Below are 17312 nucleotides of genomic sequence, written 5' to 3'. Positions count from 1 at the left end.
GGATCTGGGGGTCTCCTTGTTAAAGGGGGCTTCCATATTCTGATAAGCCCCCTGCCCGCAGACCCCATGGTGCTTTGGGGGTGACTCCGAAGAACCCCACCATGTTGAGGGCATGTGGCCTGGTACGGTTCAGGAGGGGGGGCGCTCTCGTCCCCCCTCTTCTCCTGTAGCCTGCCAGGTTGCGTGCTCGGATAAGGGTCTGGTATGGATTTTTGTGGGACACTACGCCATTTTTTTTATTTTGGCCCGGGGTTACCCTTAAAATCCATACCAGACCTGAAGGGTCTGGTATGAATTTTGAGGGGGACCCCTGTGCCATTTTTTTAATAAAAAATTGGCGCAGGCTTCCCCTTAATATCCATACCAGACCTGAAGGGCCTGGTATTGAAATTTGGGGGGACCCCCACATCATTTATTTTTTATTTTATTTTGGGGTTCCCCTAATATTCATACCAGACTCAAAGGGCCTGGTAATGGACTTGGGTGGGAACCCATGCTGTTTTTTTCAATGACTTTTATCTGTATTGCGGGACCTGACAATTCATTATACCTGCGAGTAGTTTAGAAATGTCATTTTGCTGCAGGGACTGTTCTAAACATGGATGCCAATGTGCCAGTTTACAGGCATACTATAGACACCCCTTTTATTGTTTCACTTTAAGCATTATTAAAATCACTGCTCTCGAAAAAATAGCTGTTTTTGCATTGATACATGTCCCCTGGGGCAGGACCCGGGTCCCCAAACACTTTTTATCACAATACCATGCATATAAGCCTTTAAAACTAGCACTTTTGATTTTTCATGTTTGTGTCCCATATTTTTTAATGGTGTTCACACATTCGAACACATTTTTTGCCTGTTCGGCAAGTTCTGGTGCGAATCGAACCGGGGGGTGTTCGGCCCATCATTTCTACAAAGTGAACACTCTGGCCCAGATTCACGTAGGGTGGCGTAACTTTAAACCGGCATAGCGTACCGTATTTACGCTACCGCAACTTAGAGAGGCAAGTGCAGTATTCACAAAGCACTTGCGTCCTATGTTACGGCGGCGTAGCGTAAATGTGCCGGCGTAAGCGCGCCTAAATCAAATGAGGAAGAGGTGGGCGTGTTTTATTAAACGAATCATGACCCCATGTAAATTACGCTTTTTACGAACGGCGCATGCGCGCATGCTCATTATGACGTTGAATTTTCAAAGTAAATTGCGCCCGCTCAATGCTTAGTCGACGTGAACGTAACCTACGCCCAGCCCCATTCACGGACGACTTACGAAAACGACGTAAAATACGACGCTGTTCGTACGTTTTCCGAAGTCCATACCTAACATGACTTACCCCTGCTTTATGAGGGGTAACTTTAATCAGGCTACGAGTTGCGATGGCCCACATTTGGAGTTACGACGGCGTATCTGGAGATACGCCGTCGTAACTCCTTTGTGAATCCGGGCCTCTATGTGAACCACCATGTGTTCATATTGTTGCACAGAGGGACGTGATCTTTTTCATTATGTTGGACAGTGGTAAATTTATTTGTCCCTTGAGTGGTTTTGTCTAGGACAGGATTAAAACATAAGTTCAAAAATGAGTCCAATCCAGCTGAGAGACAGTCCAATCCAGCTGAGAGACAGTCCAATCCAGCTGAGAGACAGTCCAATCCAGCTGAGAGACAGTGCAATCCAGCTGAGAGATAGACCAATCCAGCTGAGGGACAGGCCAATCCAGCTGAGAGACAGTCCAATCCAGCTGAGAGACAGTCCAATCCAGCTGAGGGACAGGCCAATCCAGCTGAGGGACAGGCCAATCCAGCTGAGGGACAGGCCAATCCAGCTGAGAGATAGGCCAACCCAGCTGAGGGACAGGCCAATCCAGCTGAGAGATAGGCCAACCCAGCTGAGGGACAGGCCAATCCAGCTGAGGGACAGGCCAATCCAGCTGAGGGACAGGCCAATCCAGCTGAGGGACAGTCCAATCCAGCTGAGAGACAGTCCAATCCAGCTGAGAGACAGTGCAATCCAGCTGAGAGACAGACCAATCCAGCTGAGGGACAGGCCAATCCAGCTGAGGGACAGGCCAATCCAGCTGAGAGACAGTCCAATCCAGCTGAGAGACAGTCCAATCCAGCTGAGAGACAGTGCAATCCAGCTGAGAGATAGACCAATCCAGCTGAGGGACAGGCCAATCCAGCTGAGAGACAGTCCAATCCAGCTGAGAGACAGTCCAATCCAGCTGAGGGACAGGCCAATCCAGCTGAGAGACAGTCCAATCCAGCTGAGAGATAGGCCAATCCAGCTGAGGGACAGGCCAATCCAGCTGAGGGACAGGCCAATCCAGCTGAGAGACAGTGCAATCCAGCTGAGAGATAGACCAATCCAGCTGAGGGACAGGCCAATCCAGCTGAGGGACAGGCCAATCCAGCTGAGGGACAGGCCAATCCAGCTGAGAGACAGTCCAATCCAGCTGAGAGACAGTGCAATCCAGCTGAGAGATAGACCAATCCAGCTGAGGGACAGGCCAATCCAGCTGAGGGACGGGCCAATCCAGCTGAGAGACAGTCCAATCCAGCTGAGGGACAGGCCAATCCAGCTGAGGGACAGGCCAATCCAGCTGAGAGACAGTCCAATCCAGCTGAGAGACAGTCCAATCCAGCTGAGAGATAGGCCAATCCAGCTGAGGGACAGGCCAATCCAGCTGAGAGATAGGCCAATCCAGCTGAGAGATAGGCCAATCCAGCTGAGAGATAGGCCAATCCAGCTGAGGGACAGGCCAATCCAGCTGAGGGACAGGCCAATCCAGCTGAGAGACAGTCCAATCCAGCTGAGGGACAGGCCAATCCAGCTGAGAGATAGGCCAATCCAGCTGAGAGATAGGCCAATCCAGCTGAGGGACAGGCCAATCCAGCTGAGGGACAGGCCAATCCAGCTGAGAGACAGTGCAATCCAGCTGAGAGATAGACCAATCCAGCTGAGGGACAGGCCAATCCAGCTGAGGGACAGGCCAATCCAGCTGAGAGACAGTGCAATCCAGCTGAGAGATAGACCAATCCAGCTGAGGGACAGGCCAATCCAGCTGAGGGACAGGCCAATCCAGCTGAGGGACAGGCCAATCCAGCTGAGAGATAGGCCAACCCAGCTGAGGGACAGGCCAATCCAGCTGAGAGATAGGCCAACCCAGCTGAGGGACAGGCCAATCCAGCTGAGGGACAGGCCAATCCAGCTGAGGGACAGGCCAATCCAGCTGAGAGACAGGCCAATCCAGCTGAGAGACAGTCCAATCCAGCTGAGAGACAGTGCAATCCAGCTGAGAGATAGACCAATCCAGCTGAGGGACAGGCCAATCCAGCTGAGGGACAGGCCAATCCAGCTGAGAGATAGGCCAATCCAGCTGAGAGATAGTCCAATCCAGCTGAGAGACAGTCCAATCCAGCTGAGAGACAGTCCAATCCAGCTGAGAGACAGTCCAATCCAGCTGAGAGACAGTGCAATCCAGCTGAGAGATAGACCAATCCAGCTGAGGGACAGGCCAATCCAGCTGAGAGACAGTCCAATCCAGCTGAGAGACAGTCCAATCCAGCTGAGGGACAGGCCAATCCAGCTGAGAGATAGGCCAATCCAGCTGAGGGACAGGCCAATCCAGCTGAGGGACAGGCCAATCCAGCTGAGGGACAGGCCAATCCAGCTGAGAGATAGGCCAACCCAGCTGAGGGACAGGCCAATCCAGCTGAGAGATAGGCCAACCCAGCTGAGGGACAGGCCAATCCAGCTGAGGGACAGGCCAATCCAGCTGAGGGACAGGCCAATCCAGCTGAGAGACAGTCCAATCCAGCTGAGAGACAGTCCAATCCAGCTGAGAGACAGTGCAATCCAGCTGAGAGATAGACCAATCCAGCTGAGGGACAGGCCAATCCAGCTGAGGGACAGGCCAATCCAGCTGAGAGACAGGCCAATCCAGCTGAGAGACAGTCCAATCCAGCTGAGAGACAGTCCAATCCAGCTGAGAGACAGTGCAATCCAGCTGAGAGATAGACCAATCCAGCTGAGGGACAGGCCAATCCAGCTGAGAGACAGTCCAATCCAGCTGAGAGACAGTCCAATCCAGCTGAGGGACAGGCCAATCCAGCTGAGAGACAGTCCAATCCAGCTGAGAGATAGGCCAATCCAGCTGAGGGACAGGCCAATCCAGCTGAGGGACAGGCCAATCCAGCTGAGAGACAGTGCAATCCAGCTGAGAGATAGACCAATCCAGCTGAGGGACAGGCCAATCCAGCTGAGGGACAGGCCAATCCAGCTGAGGGACAGGCCAATCCAGCTGAGAGACAGTCCAATCCAGCTGAGAGACAGTGCAATCCAGCTGAGAGATAGACCAATCCAGCTGAGGGACAGGCCAATCCAGCTGAGGGACGGGCCAATCCAGCTGAGAGACAGTCCAATCCAGCTGAGGGACAGGCCAATCCAGCTGAGGGACAGGCCAATCCAGCTGAGAGACAGTCCAATCCAGCTGAGAGACAGTCCAATCCAGCTGAGAGATAGGCCAATCCAGCTGAGGGACAGGCCAATCCAGCTGAGAGATAGGCCAATCCAGCTGAGAGATAGGCCAATCCAGCTGAGAGATAGGCCAATCCAGCTGAGAGATAGGCCAATCCCGCTGAGGGACAGGCCAATCCAGCTGAGGGACAGGCCAATCCAGCTGAGAGATAGGCCAATCCAGCTGAGGGACAGGCCAATCCAGCTGAGGGAGTGTGACTGTAACCCAAAACATGCAACCTGTAGAATTTTTTAAAGGGTAAAGGTTTTTCGCCATTCCACAAGCGGGCGCAACTTTGAAGCGTGACATGTTGGGTATCAATTTACTCGGTGTAACATTATGTCTCACAATATAAAAAAAAAAATTGGGCTAACCTTAGTGTTGTCTTATTTTTTTATTAAAAAAAAGTTTTGTTTTTTTTTCAAAAAAGTGCATTTGTAAGACCGCTGTGCAAATACGGTGTGACAAAAAGTATTGCAACGGCCACCATTTAATTCTCTAGGGTGTTAGAAAAAATATATATACCGGTATTATTCGGGGGTTCTAAGTAATTTTCTAGCAAAAAAAAAAAAAGTTTTTAACTTGTAAACACCAAATCTCAGAAAGAGGCTCGGTCCTTAGGTGGTTAACAAACTGTTGTGCACCATTTTTGTGTATATTTGGCCCACACAGTGCTAAATAAGTGTGCATATAGAGACTTGCACTTTTTTGTGCAAGCCTGTGTGAAAATCCCCCAGAAGGATTCAGTAGAAAAGCCAGGGAAGTAGTATTTTCAGAATAGGATTCCCCCATCCCTACTTACAGGTTCTCCTCCTCAGGTTAGGCAGTCTTATGTTGTAAACATCGCCCTGGGTGACCTGTACTGACTGGAGCGTGAGGAGGAGGGCGGGGCAAGGGCGGAGTGTTCTCCATGACAGCCCTGACGGGGGGAGTGTCTGTGAGGGAAGCCGGTTCTTGCTGTCTGCTTCTATCAGTCTGGAGCCGCTACATCACCCGGCCGGTAGGGAAGGATGGATTAAGCTGTCACACTCTGTGGTATCGGAGATAAGGCGCCGTACACCGTGCATCTGTCACTGACACCATCGGCATCACTCAAGTCTCAGCACAGCAGCCTGGAAGATACTCTACATACTGGCAGCCAGCGGGGCTCCATCTCCACACATCTCTGCACACTGGCCGTCCAGCGCGAGCTCCTCAGCGCCGAGCAGGGAGCAGCAGATTGTTTGCTAATCGCAGCCTCGGCTCACACGGTGATTGGCTGTTCCTGGGCTACAGGCCTGGCATCACTGTCTCCACCTGGCTCCCTCCCGGGCTCTGAGTCCAGATCTCCCCCGCACACAGCCCGGGGATCTGCCTTCATGTACCATGTCCGGGAAACACTACAAGGGGCCTGAGGTCAGCTGCTGCATCAAGTATTTTATCTTCGCCTTCAATGTCATCTTCTGGGTGAGTGCCTCCATCTACTTTATGTTTACAAGTCTAAGGTCACCTCACAAGCCTCATTTAGATCTATATTGCCTACTTTTATCACAACAACATCATATATGGATCGCAGGATCAATGTATTGTAACCAATGTATTGTTTGCTTCCTCTGCTTTAGTGTGTGTGTGTGTACACACATTGTTGTTTAGGATCACAAGCCTTCATTTACCATTTTATTTTCTTTCTCTACTTTGTTACTTTATATCTCCCCCCCCCCTTGCTCGCGCGCTCCCCCCCCCCCTTGCTCGCGCTCTCTCTCTCCCCCCCCTTGCTCGCGCTCCCCCCCCCCCCCCTTGCTCGCGCTCTCTCTCTCCCCCCCTTGCTCGCGCTCTCTCTCTCCCCCCCTTGCTCGCGCTCTCTCTCTCCCCCCCCCCTTGCTCGCGCGCTCTCTCTCCCCCCCTTGCTCGCGCGCCCTCTCTCCCCCCCCTTGCTCGCGCGCTCTCTCTCCCCCCCTTGCTCGCACGCTCTCTCTCCCCCCCCTTGCTCGCACGCTCTCTCTCCCCCCCCTTGCTCGCGCGCTCTCTCTCTCCCCCCCCTTGCTCGCGCGCTCTCTCTCTCCCCCCCTTGCTCGCGCGCTCTCTCTCCCCCCTTGCTCGCGCGCGCTCTCTCTCTCCCCCCCCCTTGCTCGCGCGCGCTCTCTCTCTCCCCCCCTTGCTCGCGCGCGCTCTCTCTCTCTCTCCCCCCTTGCGCGCGCTCTCTCTCTCTCCCCCTTGCTCGCGCGCGCTCTCTCTCTTCCCCCCTTGCTCGCGCGCTCTCTCTTCCCCCCTTGCTCGCGCGCGCGCTCTCTCCCCCCCTTGCTCGCGCGCGCGCTCTCTCCCCCCCTTGCTCGCGCGCGCTCTCTCTCTCCCCCCCTTGCTCGCGCGCGCTCTCTCTCTCCCCCCCTTGCTCGCGCGCTCTCTCTCTCCCCCCCTTGCTCGCGCGCGCTCTCTCTCTCCCCCCCTTGCTCGCGCGCGCTCTCTCTCTCCCCCCCTTGCTCGCGCGCTCTCTCTCTCCCCCCCTTGCTCGCGCGCGCTCTCTCTCTCCCCCCCTTGCTCGCGCGCGCTCTCTCTCTCCCCCCCCTTGCTCGCGCGCGCTCTCTCTCTCCCCCCCTTGCTCGCGCGCGCTCTCTCTCTCTCTCCCCCCCCCCTTGCTCGCGCGCTCTCTCTCTCCCCCCCCCTTGCTCGCGCGCTCTCTCTCTCCCCCCCCTTGCTCGCGCGCGCTCTCTCCCCCCCCCTTGCTCGCGCGCGCTCTCTCTCTCCCCCCCTTGCTCGCGCGCGCTCTCTCTCCCCCCCTTGCTCGCGCGCGCTCTCTCTCCCCCCCTTGCTCGCGCGCGCTCTCTCTCCCCCCCCCTTGCTCGCGCGCTCTCTCTCTCCCCCCCCTTGCTCGCGCGCGCTCTCTCTCTCCCCCCCCTTGCTCGCGCGCGCTCTCTCTCTCCCCCCCCTTGCTCGCGCGCGCTCTCTCTCTCCCCCCCCTTGCGCGCGCTCTCTCTCCCCCCCCCTTGCTCGCGCGCGCTCTCTCTCTCCCCCCTTGCTCGCGCTCTCTCTCTCCCCCCTTGCTCGCGCTCTCTCTCCCCCCCCTTGCTCGCGCGCGCTCTCTCTCCCCCCCCCCTTGCTCGCGCGCGCTCTCTCTCTCCCCCCCTTGCTCGCGCGCGCTCTCTCTCTCCCCCCCTTGCTCGCGCGCGCTCTCTCTCTCCCCCCCCTTGCTCGCGCTCTCTCTCTCCCCCCCTTGCTCGCGCGCGCTCTCTCTCTCCCCCCCCTTGCTCGCGCGCGCTCTCTCTCTCCCCCCCTTGCTCGCGCGCGCTCTCTCTCTCCCCCCCTTGCTCGCGCGCTCTCTCTCTCTCCCCCCCCTTGCTCGCGCGCTCTCTCTCTCCCCCCCCTTGCTCGCGCGCTCTCTCTCTCCCCCCCCTTGCTCGCGCGCGCTCTCCCCCCCCCCCTTGCTCGCGCGCGCTCTCTCCCCCCCCTTGCTCGCGCGCGCTCTCTCCCCCCCTTGCTCGCGCTCTCTCTCTCCCCCCCTTGCTCGCGCGCGCTCTCTCTCTCCCCCCCTTGCTCGCGCGCGCTCTCTCTCCCCCCCCTTGCTCGCGCGCGCTCTCTCTCCCCCCCCTTGCTCGCGCGCGCGCTCTCTCCCCCCCCCTTGCTCGCGCGCGCGCTCTCTCCCCCCCCTTGCTCGCGCGCGCTCTCTCCCCCCCCCTTGCTCGCGCGCGCGCTCTCTCTCCCCCCCCTTGCTCGCGCGCGCTCTCTCCCCCCCCTTGCTCGCGCGCGCGCGTTCTCTCCCCCCCTTGCTCGCGTTCTCTCCCCCCCCTTGCTCGCGCGTTCTCTCCCCCCCTTGCTCGCGTTCTCTCCCCCCCCTTGCTCGCGCGCGCGCTCTCTCCCCCCCCCTTGCTCGCGCTCTCTCCCCCCCTTGCTCGCGCTCTCTCCCCCCTTGCTCGCGCTCTCTCCCCCCCTTGCTCGCGCTCTCTCCCCCCCCTTGCTCGCGCGCTCTCTCCCCCCCCTTGCTCGCGCGCTCTCTCCCCCCCTTGCTCGCGCGCTCTCTCCCCCCCCTTGCTCGCGCGCGCTCTCCCCCCCTTGCTCGCGCGCGCTCTCCCCCCCTTGCTCGCGCGCGCTCTCCCCCCCTTGCTCGCGCGCGCTCTCTCCCCCCCTTGCTCGCGCGCGCTCTCTCCCCCCCTTGCTCGCGCGCGCTCTCTCCCCCCCTTGCTCGCGCGCGCTCTCTCCCCCCCTTGCTCGCGCGCGCTCTCTCCCCCCCTTGCTCGCGCGCGCTCTCTCCCCCCCCTTGCTCGCGCGCGCTCTCTCCCCCCCTTGCTCGCGCGCGCTCTCTCCCCCCCCTTGCTCGCGCGCTCTCTCCCCCCCCTTGCTCGCGCGCTCTCTCCCCCCCTTGCTCGCGCGTTCTCTCCCCCCCCTTGCTCGCGCGCGCGCTCTCTCCCCCCCTTGCGCGCTCTCTCTCGCTCTCTCCCCCCCTTGCGCGCTCTCTCTCCCCCCCTTGCGCGCTCTCTCTCCCCCCTTGCTCGCGCGCTCTCCCCCCCCTTGCTCGCGCTCTCTCCCCCCCCTTGCTCGCGCGCTCTCTCCCCCCCTTGCTCGCGCGCTCTCTCCCCCCCCTTGCTCGCGCGCTCTCTCCCCCCCCTTGCTCGCGCGCTCTCTCCCCCCCTTGCTCGCGCGCGCTCTCCCCCCCTTGCTCGCGCGCGCTCTCCCCCCCTTGCTCGCGCGCGCTCTCTCCCCCCCTTGCTCGCGCGCGCTCTCTCCCCCCCTTGCTCGCGCGCTCTCTCCCCCCCCTTGCTCGCGCGCGCTCTCCCCCCCCTTGCTCGCGCGCGCTCTCCCCCCCTTGCTCGCGCGCGCTCTCCCCCCCTTGCTCGCGCGCGCTCTCTCCCCCCCTTGCTCGCGCGCGCTCTCTCCCCCCCTTGCTCGCGCGCGCTCTCTCCCCCCCTTGCTCGCGCGCGCTCTCTCCCCCCCTTGCTCGCGCGCGCTCTCTCCCCCCCTTGCTCGCGCGCGCTCTCTCCCCCCCTTGCTCGCGCGCGCTCTCTCCCCCCCTTGCTCGCGCGCGCTCTCTCCCCCCCCCTTGCTCGCGCGCTCTCTCCCCCCCCTTGCTCGCGCGCTCTCTCCCCCCCTTGCTCGCGCGTTCTCTCCCCCCCCTTGCTCGCGCGCGCGCTCTCTCCCCCCCTTGCTCGCGCTCTCTCCCCCCCTTGCTCGCGCTCTCTCCCCCCTTGCTCGCGCGCTCTCCCCCCCCTTGCTCGCGCTCTCTCCCCCCCCTTGCTCGCGCGCTCTCTCCCCCCCCCTTGCTCGCGCGCTCTCTCCCCCCCTTGCTCGCGCGCTCTCTCCCCCCCCTTGCTCGCGCGCTCTCTCCCCCCCCTTGCTCGCGCGCTCTCTCCCCCCCCTTGCTCGCGCGCGCTCTCCCCCCCTTGCTCGCGCGCGCTCTCCCCCCCCTTGCTCGCGCGCGCTCTCTCCCCCCCTTGCTCGCGCGCTCTCTCCCCCCCCTTGCTCGCGCGCGCTCTCCCCCCCCTTGCTCGCGCGCGCTCTCCCCCCCTTGCTCGCGCGCGCTCTCCCCCCCTTGCTCGCGCGCGCTCTCTCCCCCCCTTGCTCGCGCGCGCTCTCTCCCCCCCTTGCTCGCGCGCGCTCTCTCCCCCCCTTGCTCGCGCGCGCTCTCTCCCCCCCTTGCTCGCGCGCGCTCTCTCCCCCCCTTGCTCGCGCGCGCTCTCTCCCCCCCTTGCTCGCGCGCGCTCTCTCCCCCCCCTTGCTCGCGCGCGCTCTCTCCCCCCCCTTGCTCGCGCGCGCTCTCTCCCCCCCCTTGCTCGCGCGCGCTCTCTCCCCCCCCTTGCTCGCGCGCGCTCTCTCCCCCCCCTTGCTCGCGCGCGCTCTCTCCCCCCCCTTGCTCGCGCGCGCTCTCTCCCCCCCCCTTGCTCGCGCGCGCTCTCTCCCCCCCCTTGCTCGCGCGCGCTCTCCCCCCCCCCTTGCTCGCGCGCGCTCTCTCCCCCCCCCTTGCTCGCGCGCGCTCTCTCCCCCCCCCCTGCTCGCGCGCGCTCTCTCCCCCCCCTTGCTCGCGCGCGCTCTCTCCCCCCCCCTTGCTCGCGCGCGCTCTCCCCCCCCCCTTGCTCGCGCGCGCTCTCTCCCCCCCCTTGCTCGCGCGCGCTCTCTCCCCCCCCTTGCTCGCGCGCGCTCTCTCCCCCCCCTTGCTCGCGCGCGCTCTCTCCCCCCCCTTGCTCGCGCGCGCTCTCTCCCCCCCCTTGCTCGCGCGCGCCCTTTCTCTCCCCCCTTGCTCGCGCGCGCCCTTTCTCTCCCCCCTTGCTCGCGCGCGCCCTTTCTCTCCCCCCTTGCTCGCGCGCGCCCTTTCTCTCCCCCCTTGCTCTTGCGCGCCCTTTCTCTCCCCCCTTGCTCGTGCGCGCCCTTTCTCTCCCCCCTTGCTCGTGCGCGCCCTTTCTCTCCCCCCTTGCTCGTGCGCGCCCTTTCTCTCCCCCCTTGCTCGTGCGCGCCCTTTCTCTCCCCCTTGCTCGTGCGCGCCCTTTCTCTCCCCCCTTGCTCGTGCGCGCCCTTTCTCTCCCCCCTTCCTCGCGCGCGCCCTTTCTCTCCCCCTCTCTCTCTCCCCCCCCTTGCTCGTGCGCGCCCTTTCTCTCCCCCCTTGCTCGTGCGCGCCCTTTCTCTCCCCCCTTGCTCGTGCGCGCCCTTTCTCTCCCCCCTTGCTCGTGCGCGCCCTTTCTCTCCCCCCTTGCTCGTGCGCGCCCTTTCTCTCCCCCCTTGCTCGTGCGCGCCCTTTCTCTCCCCCCTTCCTCGCGCGCGCCCTTTCTCTCCCCCTCTCTCTCTCCCCCCCCCCCCTTCCTCGCGCGCACGCTTTCTCTCTCTCTCTTCCCCCCCCCTTCCTTGCGCACGCTTTCTCTCTCTTCCCCCCCCCCCCTTCCTTGCGCACGCTTTCTCTCTCTTCCCCCCCCTTTCTTGCGCACGCTTTCTCTCTCCCCCCCTTTCTTGCGCACGCTTTCTCTCTCCCCCCCTTTCTTGCGCACGCTTTCTCTCTCCCCCCTTTCTTGCGCGCCCTTTCTCTCCCCCCCCCTTCCTCGCGCGCGCCCTTTCTCCCCCCCCCCCTTCCTCGCGCGCGCCCTTTCTCTCCCCCCCCTTCCTCGCGCGCCCTTTCTCTCCCCCCCTTCCTCGCGCGCGCGCCCTTTCTCTCCCCCCCTTCCTCGCGCGCGCGCCCTTTCTCTCCCCCCCCTTCCTCGCGTGCGCGCCCTTTCTCTCCCCCCTTCCTCGCGCGCGCCCTTTCTCTCCCCCTCTCTCTCTCCCCCCCCTTCCTCGCGCGCACGCTTTCTCTCTCTCTCTTCCCCCCCCCTTCCTTGCGCACGCTTTCTCTCTCTTCCCCCCCCCCCCCTTCCTTGCGCACGCTTTCTCTCTCTTCCCCCCCCTTTCTTGCGCACGCTTTCTCTCTCCCCCCCTTTCTTGCGCACGCTTTCTCTCTCCCCCCCTTTCTTGCACACGCTTTCTCTCTCCCCCCCTTCCTCGCGCACGCTTTCTCTCTCCCATAGCCATAACTCGAAGGTGCGCTGCACCTGCGAATCAGCTTGAAAGCAGCCCAGTAACCACTGCAGAACAGATATGCCCAAATATACACAGTTTTTAGTAATAAACTTCCCTCTAATAACAGTCTTCCATTCAGATATCCATGGCTGTTGCCGTCCCAGGCAGATAGCATTTGGTATCACTCCGCTTGTGACAGGAGCCAGAGCTATACAGGAAGCATCCGCTTATGTGGCTCTGCTCCCTCAGAAGCCGCTTGCTTCCTCTACCGCCGGCTTCATTCAGAACACTGATGCTCTGGGATGGCGGGTCGGCAACCTGCGATCTGGACTTGCGAACCTACTATCCCAAAGCAGGAGGTCGCGGGCCACATCAGAGGGCTCCGCGGGCCACATGTACCCCCCGGGCCGCTGGTTGGGCACCCCTGGTGTACAGGGTGTTGGTTTGAAGCCAAAGGGTGTAAACCCAAATATTGATTAGATTTAGATTTTTCTTCTGTTTGCTCACTTTGCATTTTGTAAATTGATAAAATAAATATATAGCATTCTTAGTTTACATCATTTCTTCACACCTGCCTAAAACTTTTGCACAGCGCTATGTGTGTGTGTGTGTGTGTATATATATATATATATATGTTATATTTTAGAAGCATTTATTGCTTGTTTCATTTCTACTTTTTGTATATATCTATTATCTAAATGTATATGTGTTTAGGATCAGAAGCCCTTTGGGATTCATTTCTCTGCACTTTATAAAATGGTACAGAACTGATAATGAAACCTAAAGGACATTGGATTTGTAATGTATCTGAAGGCGTGACTTGGATCACAGTGATAGTTGGATGTTAAAGTTCTCCTGTATTTATGAAATCCCTGGTGATCTAATAAAGATTGGCGATTGTTGGAAGATTAGTATTCAGGGATGACTCGGAGTCATTATTGAATTCCACAGTTATTTAGCAGATACGTAGACGACGAGAAAGCATATTTGCTAAGCGCTAAAAGATAAATGTGTCATTAGCTGCTGTTGTAAGCGTAACCTATATCGGGCATAGTAATTTTGGTGCTATGCATTTCTAGCAAATTGCAGAGCAGAGATGGACTAGGTTGTTAGATTTCAGATCAGTTCATTATCAGTGGCCCGGATTCAAAGAGAATTTCGCTTTTTTTGCGGAGGCGCAGGGCAACGATTTTGCCCTGCGCCCCCGCAAATTTGCTCCGCTGCCCTCGATTCACGGAGCAGTAGCTCCGTAAATTGCGAGGGCGCGCCGGCAAAATTGCCCGGCGCTAGAGCACGCAATTTAAATGATGCCGTAAGGGGCGGGAATCATTTAAATTAGGCGCGCTCCCCCGCCGAGCGTAGAGCGCATGCTCCGTCGGGAAAGTTTCCCGACGCAAGGACGTCATTTGTCAAGGCTCTACGCAAGGACGTCATTTGCTTCAGAGTGAACGTGAATGGCGTCCAGCGCCATTCACGAATCACTTACGCAAACGACGTAACATTCAAATATCGCGACGCGGGAACGACGGGTATCCTTTAGCATTGGCTGCCCCTACTATTAGAAGGGGCAGTCTTACGCAAACGACGTAACTTGCGTACGCAGGGCTCGCGCAACATTGTGAATCGGTGTTAGTATGCAATTTGCATACTATACACTGAGCACAATGGGAGCGCCCCCTAGCGGGCATTGCAAGAATGCAGCCTAAAATATGCGTGGCATAAGAGCCTTATGCCACGCAGATTTTAGGCTGCAGTCGGCGTTACGATGTTCCTGAATCAGGAGCATTCGTAACGCCGGAGCAAGTAAGCAATTGCGCTGTGTAACCTATGGTTACACAGGCGCAATTGCTACTTGAATCCGGGCCAGTGTCTCTATATGGGGGAAAGGCGCAAACTTTTATGCATGTTTTACTTTTGATCAACTGAATCGATTCATTTTGGAAAATAAGAGGTTTTCATTGGTTTAATCTTGCATACAAGCAAGGACGGACTGACAACTCATGGGGCTCCTGGGCAATAGAAGATTAAGGGGCCCCGGGCTTACAGATGGCCACCACGCCAGGAGGCATTGCGTAGGCAGGGCAGCTAAAATCTCAGGATTTTCACATCAAAAGCATGTCGGTTTTGGACATATCAGGGACAGATGAAAAAAAAAAACAGATTTTTACATACTGTCCCTGGTTTTATTGAGCCTGGCAACCCTGATGGGGCCCCCTAGTGGCATGGGGCCCTCGGGCAGTGAGAGTCCCAATGGTCAGTCCGCCCCTGCATACAAGCAGGAAAACTGATTTATTGTTTCATAATTCAAAGGCTAAGGCGGGGTTCCAACCACAATTTTTAAATGTATGTCCTTTTTCATCCTTTGTTTTTATGATATAAATCCGGTCACTTACTATTTTACAATCCGCTGCCGATCCGCATAGTTATTCAAAAAAGATAGTTTTATAAACTTTGTCATTTTGCTTGTGGGCATTGTGAAGCCCACAAGCACTTACTTCCTGGAAGTCTTGGATGGGGAGTGATAATTGGGTAGCGCACTGCATCCTGGGAAATGATGACACACATTTCCCAGGAGCATTAGAGGGAGATGATGTCAGGATCCTAGGTGATTCCAAAGGCAGATTTTGTGGGACCGCATAGCAACAGGCATTTCCAGATAAGTAAAATATGTTTCTTTTCTTTTTTAGGTTTAATGAGCACATTAATGAAAAAAAAAATTTTTTTTCAAAATTGACGCTCTTTTTTTATTTATAGCCCAACAATTAAAAACCGCACAGGCAATCAAATACCAACAAAAGAAAGCTCTATTTGTGGGGGGAAAAAAGGACGTCAATTTCGTTTAGGAGCCACGTCGCACGACCGCGCAATTGTCAGTTAAAGTGACGCAGGGCCAGAAGCTAAAATCTCGTCTGGGCAGGAAGGGGGTGTATGTGCACAGTAGACAAGTGGTTAATGCGGAGGTTCTGCCGTTTTTTTTTTAAGTCGGCAGCTACAAATACGGCAGCGTGCCCGCGATGTCAGCAGCCGAGACTGAGCAATCGTTTGATCCTCGGCTGCTTCCGCTGCCATCCTCGGCGAGGGAATCAGGCAGTAAAGCCTTGTGGCTTCACTGCCCGATTCCCTACTGCGCATGCGCGAGGATCGCGGTGCGCCGTCACTGGTCCCCGCTCTCTCCTGGGAACAGTGTTTCCCAGAAGACAGCGGGGGGGGGGGGAACCTGGAAGTGGTGCAAATACCTATCTCAGACAGGTATCTGCACCCCCCTGAAAGGTGCCAAATGTGTCACTGGAGGGGGGGAGGGATCCAAAAAGCGGAGGTTCACTTTTTGTGTGAACCTCCGCTTTAAGTGACAGCTACATGAAGATTAGTGACAGTAGTAGTGTAAAATGTACAGGCGTTAGTCCAGCACATGGTTAGACGTGTTTATTGGCAGTGAGAGCGCTGCGTTGGGCATTAGCAGGTGCCGTGATCACACTGCTGTGCCCGCAGATCCAATATCTTGCTGATCACTCCCACAAATTCCTCCTCTCTAATTGTTCCCAGCATCTTGTGGAAGTTTCCTGAGTGCAATCAGAAAACTAGGACAGCACTTGATGACATTTTATCATTTATTTATAAAACACTGAATTTATTCATGAGATGTTGTGCAGATAAAAAATGCTAATTTTATATGTGCAGCCAGCTAGAAAACTGGAAGTAAAAAAAAAATGTCACTTTGTTTTTATGGCATGCCAGGACTGATTTATGAAAGTCAGAGCAAACACATGCGTTTATAGAAACCAGTTTGATTCCATGTTTCACTCCCCCTGTGACAGGAAGACAGAGAGATGAAAGCTGATTGGATAATGTGGGATATACGTTTTCTTTGCTTTATTGAATTGCGATTTAGGTTGTACAGAGTAATACAAACGGCACAAGTCAACCAAGTTTGATGTTTGCTTTTGGTGTGTTCAGGTTACATATATCCTTGGACTCTTTGCCAGGGGTCTCAAACTATCGGCCCTCCAGCTGTTTGCGAAACTACAGGTCCCATGAGGCATTGCAAGGCTGACAGTTACAAGCGTGACTTCCACAGGTAGAGGGCCGCCAGTTTGAGGCCCTTTCAAAGGCCTGGCGTTGATACATCTGCTAAAAGAGAATATACATACATAAGTCATGTAAACCATTAAATAAAGTTGAATACCAGGTATGGTTTTTGTTGATGCTTTCATTGGTGCTATTTGGCACACTGTAACCCTACGTTCACACTGTTTTTGTGCGTTTTCCACACATGCCCTACAGTCCATTTAACACGGTTTCCTATGGGTGTAGTGGGCCACCCCGAAAAGGAGCACGCCGCTCCCCTCTTTTTTTTCTATTTTTTCTTCTACTCTTTTTCCCCTTGTCCTTCTTTTTTATTTTTTTTTCTCTTTTTTTTTCTCTTTCTCTTTTTTCTCCTCTTTTCTCCCCCTCTTCTTCTCTCCTCTTTTCTCCCCCTCTTCTTCTCTCCTCTTTTCTCCCCCTCTTCTTCTCTCCTCTTTCTTTTCCTTTCTTTTCTCTTAAAACAACAGATATGGCAATTTAAATGTTTCTTGTTTTATGTGTAACATTATTTCTACGCTTTTTCCCATTATCCCATTATCAATCGGGTCACCCCTTGGTGGGTTGATGCCGATATGTTTGTCTAAAAAACTTGATAATAAAAACGTATTGAAGCTAACATGGTTTCCTATGGTACATGTTCACATTTATGCATTTTTTAGCTGGTACGTTTTTGAAAAGGGTCAGAGACTTTTTTTTTACCACAGCAGATTGCCTTTTGCGTGTAATAGACTTCAATGTTGTTGCACCAGAAAAGCAAGTGTTGCGTTTTTTGATGCGTTTTCTTTCTTAAAAACACTGTAAATAGCTGGTTGGCTAAGGAGCAGGCCCAGGAACCTGGCTGCCATGTATTTAACCACTTCAGCCTGGAAGGATTTACCCACTTCCTGACCAGACCAGGCACTGCGTCACTTTAACTGACGGTCATGCGATGCTGTACCCAAACAAAATGTATGTCCTTTTTCCCCCCACAAATAGAGCTTACTTTTAGCTGTATTTGAGCACGTCTGTGGTTTTTATTTTTTGCGCTATAAACAATTTTATAAAAACAATATTTTCTGCTATAAAACATTTCGTAAAAAATGTATTCATCAGTTTAGGCCGATATGTATTCTGCTACATGTTTTGGGTAAAAAAAATCACAATAAGCGTATATTGATTGGTTTGCGCAAAAGTTATTGCGTCTACGAAATAGAGGATAGATTTACGGCATTTTTATTCATTCATTTTTACTAGTAATGGCGGCGATCAGTAATTTTTAGTAG

At 56.5% G+C, this 17312-nt stretch overlaps 1 protein-coding gene across 1 annotated transcript in view; it reads left to right on the top strand.

Annotated features, from left to right (window-relative positions):
- Positions 1–5454: 5454 nt before the first annotated feature.
- The window catches only part of TSPAN5 (tetraspanin 5), a 249422-nt gene continuing 237564 nt past the window's right edge, over positions 5455–17312 (top strand). The window contains exon 1 of the mRNA XM_040328139.1: positions 5455–5967. Within this exon, the coding sequence (XP_040184073.1) occupies positions 5887–5967 (81 nt within the window). The 5' untranslated portion in view covers positions 5455–5886. The remainder of the gene's footprint in view (positions 5968–17312) is intronic.

Source organism: Rana temporaria, chromosome 1, assembly GCF_905171775.1.
Source record: "Rana temporaria chromosome 1, aRanTem1.1, whole genome shotgun sequence".
In the NCBI taxonomy this organism is placed as follows: Eukaryota; Metazoa; Chordata; class Amphibia; order Anura; family Ranidae; genus Rana; species Rana temporaria.
The sequence above is the reverse complement of the archived record's forward strand: the minus strand, read 5'-3'. Positions and strand labels throughout refer to the sequence as shown.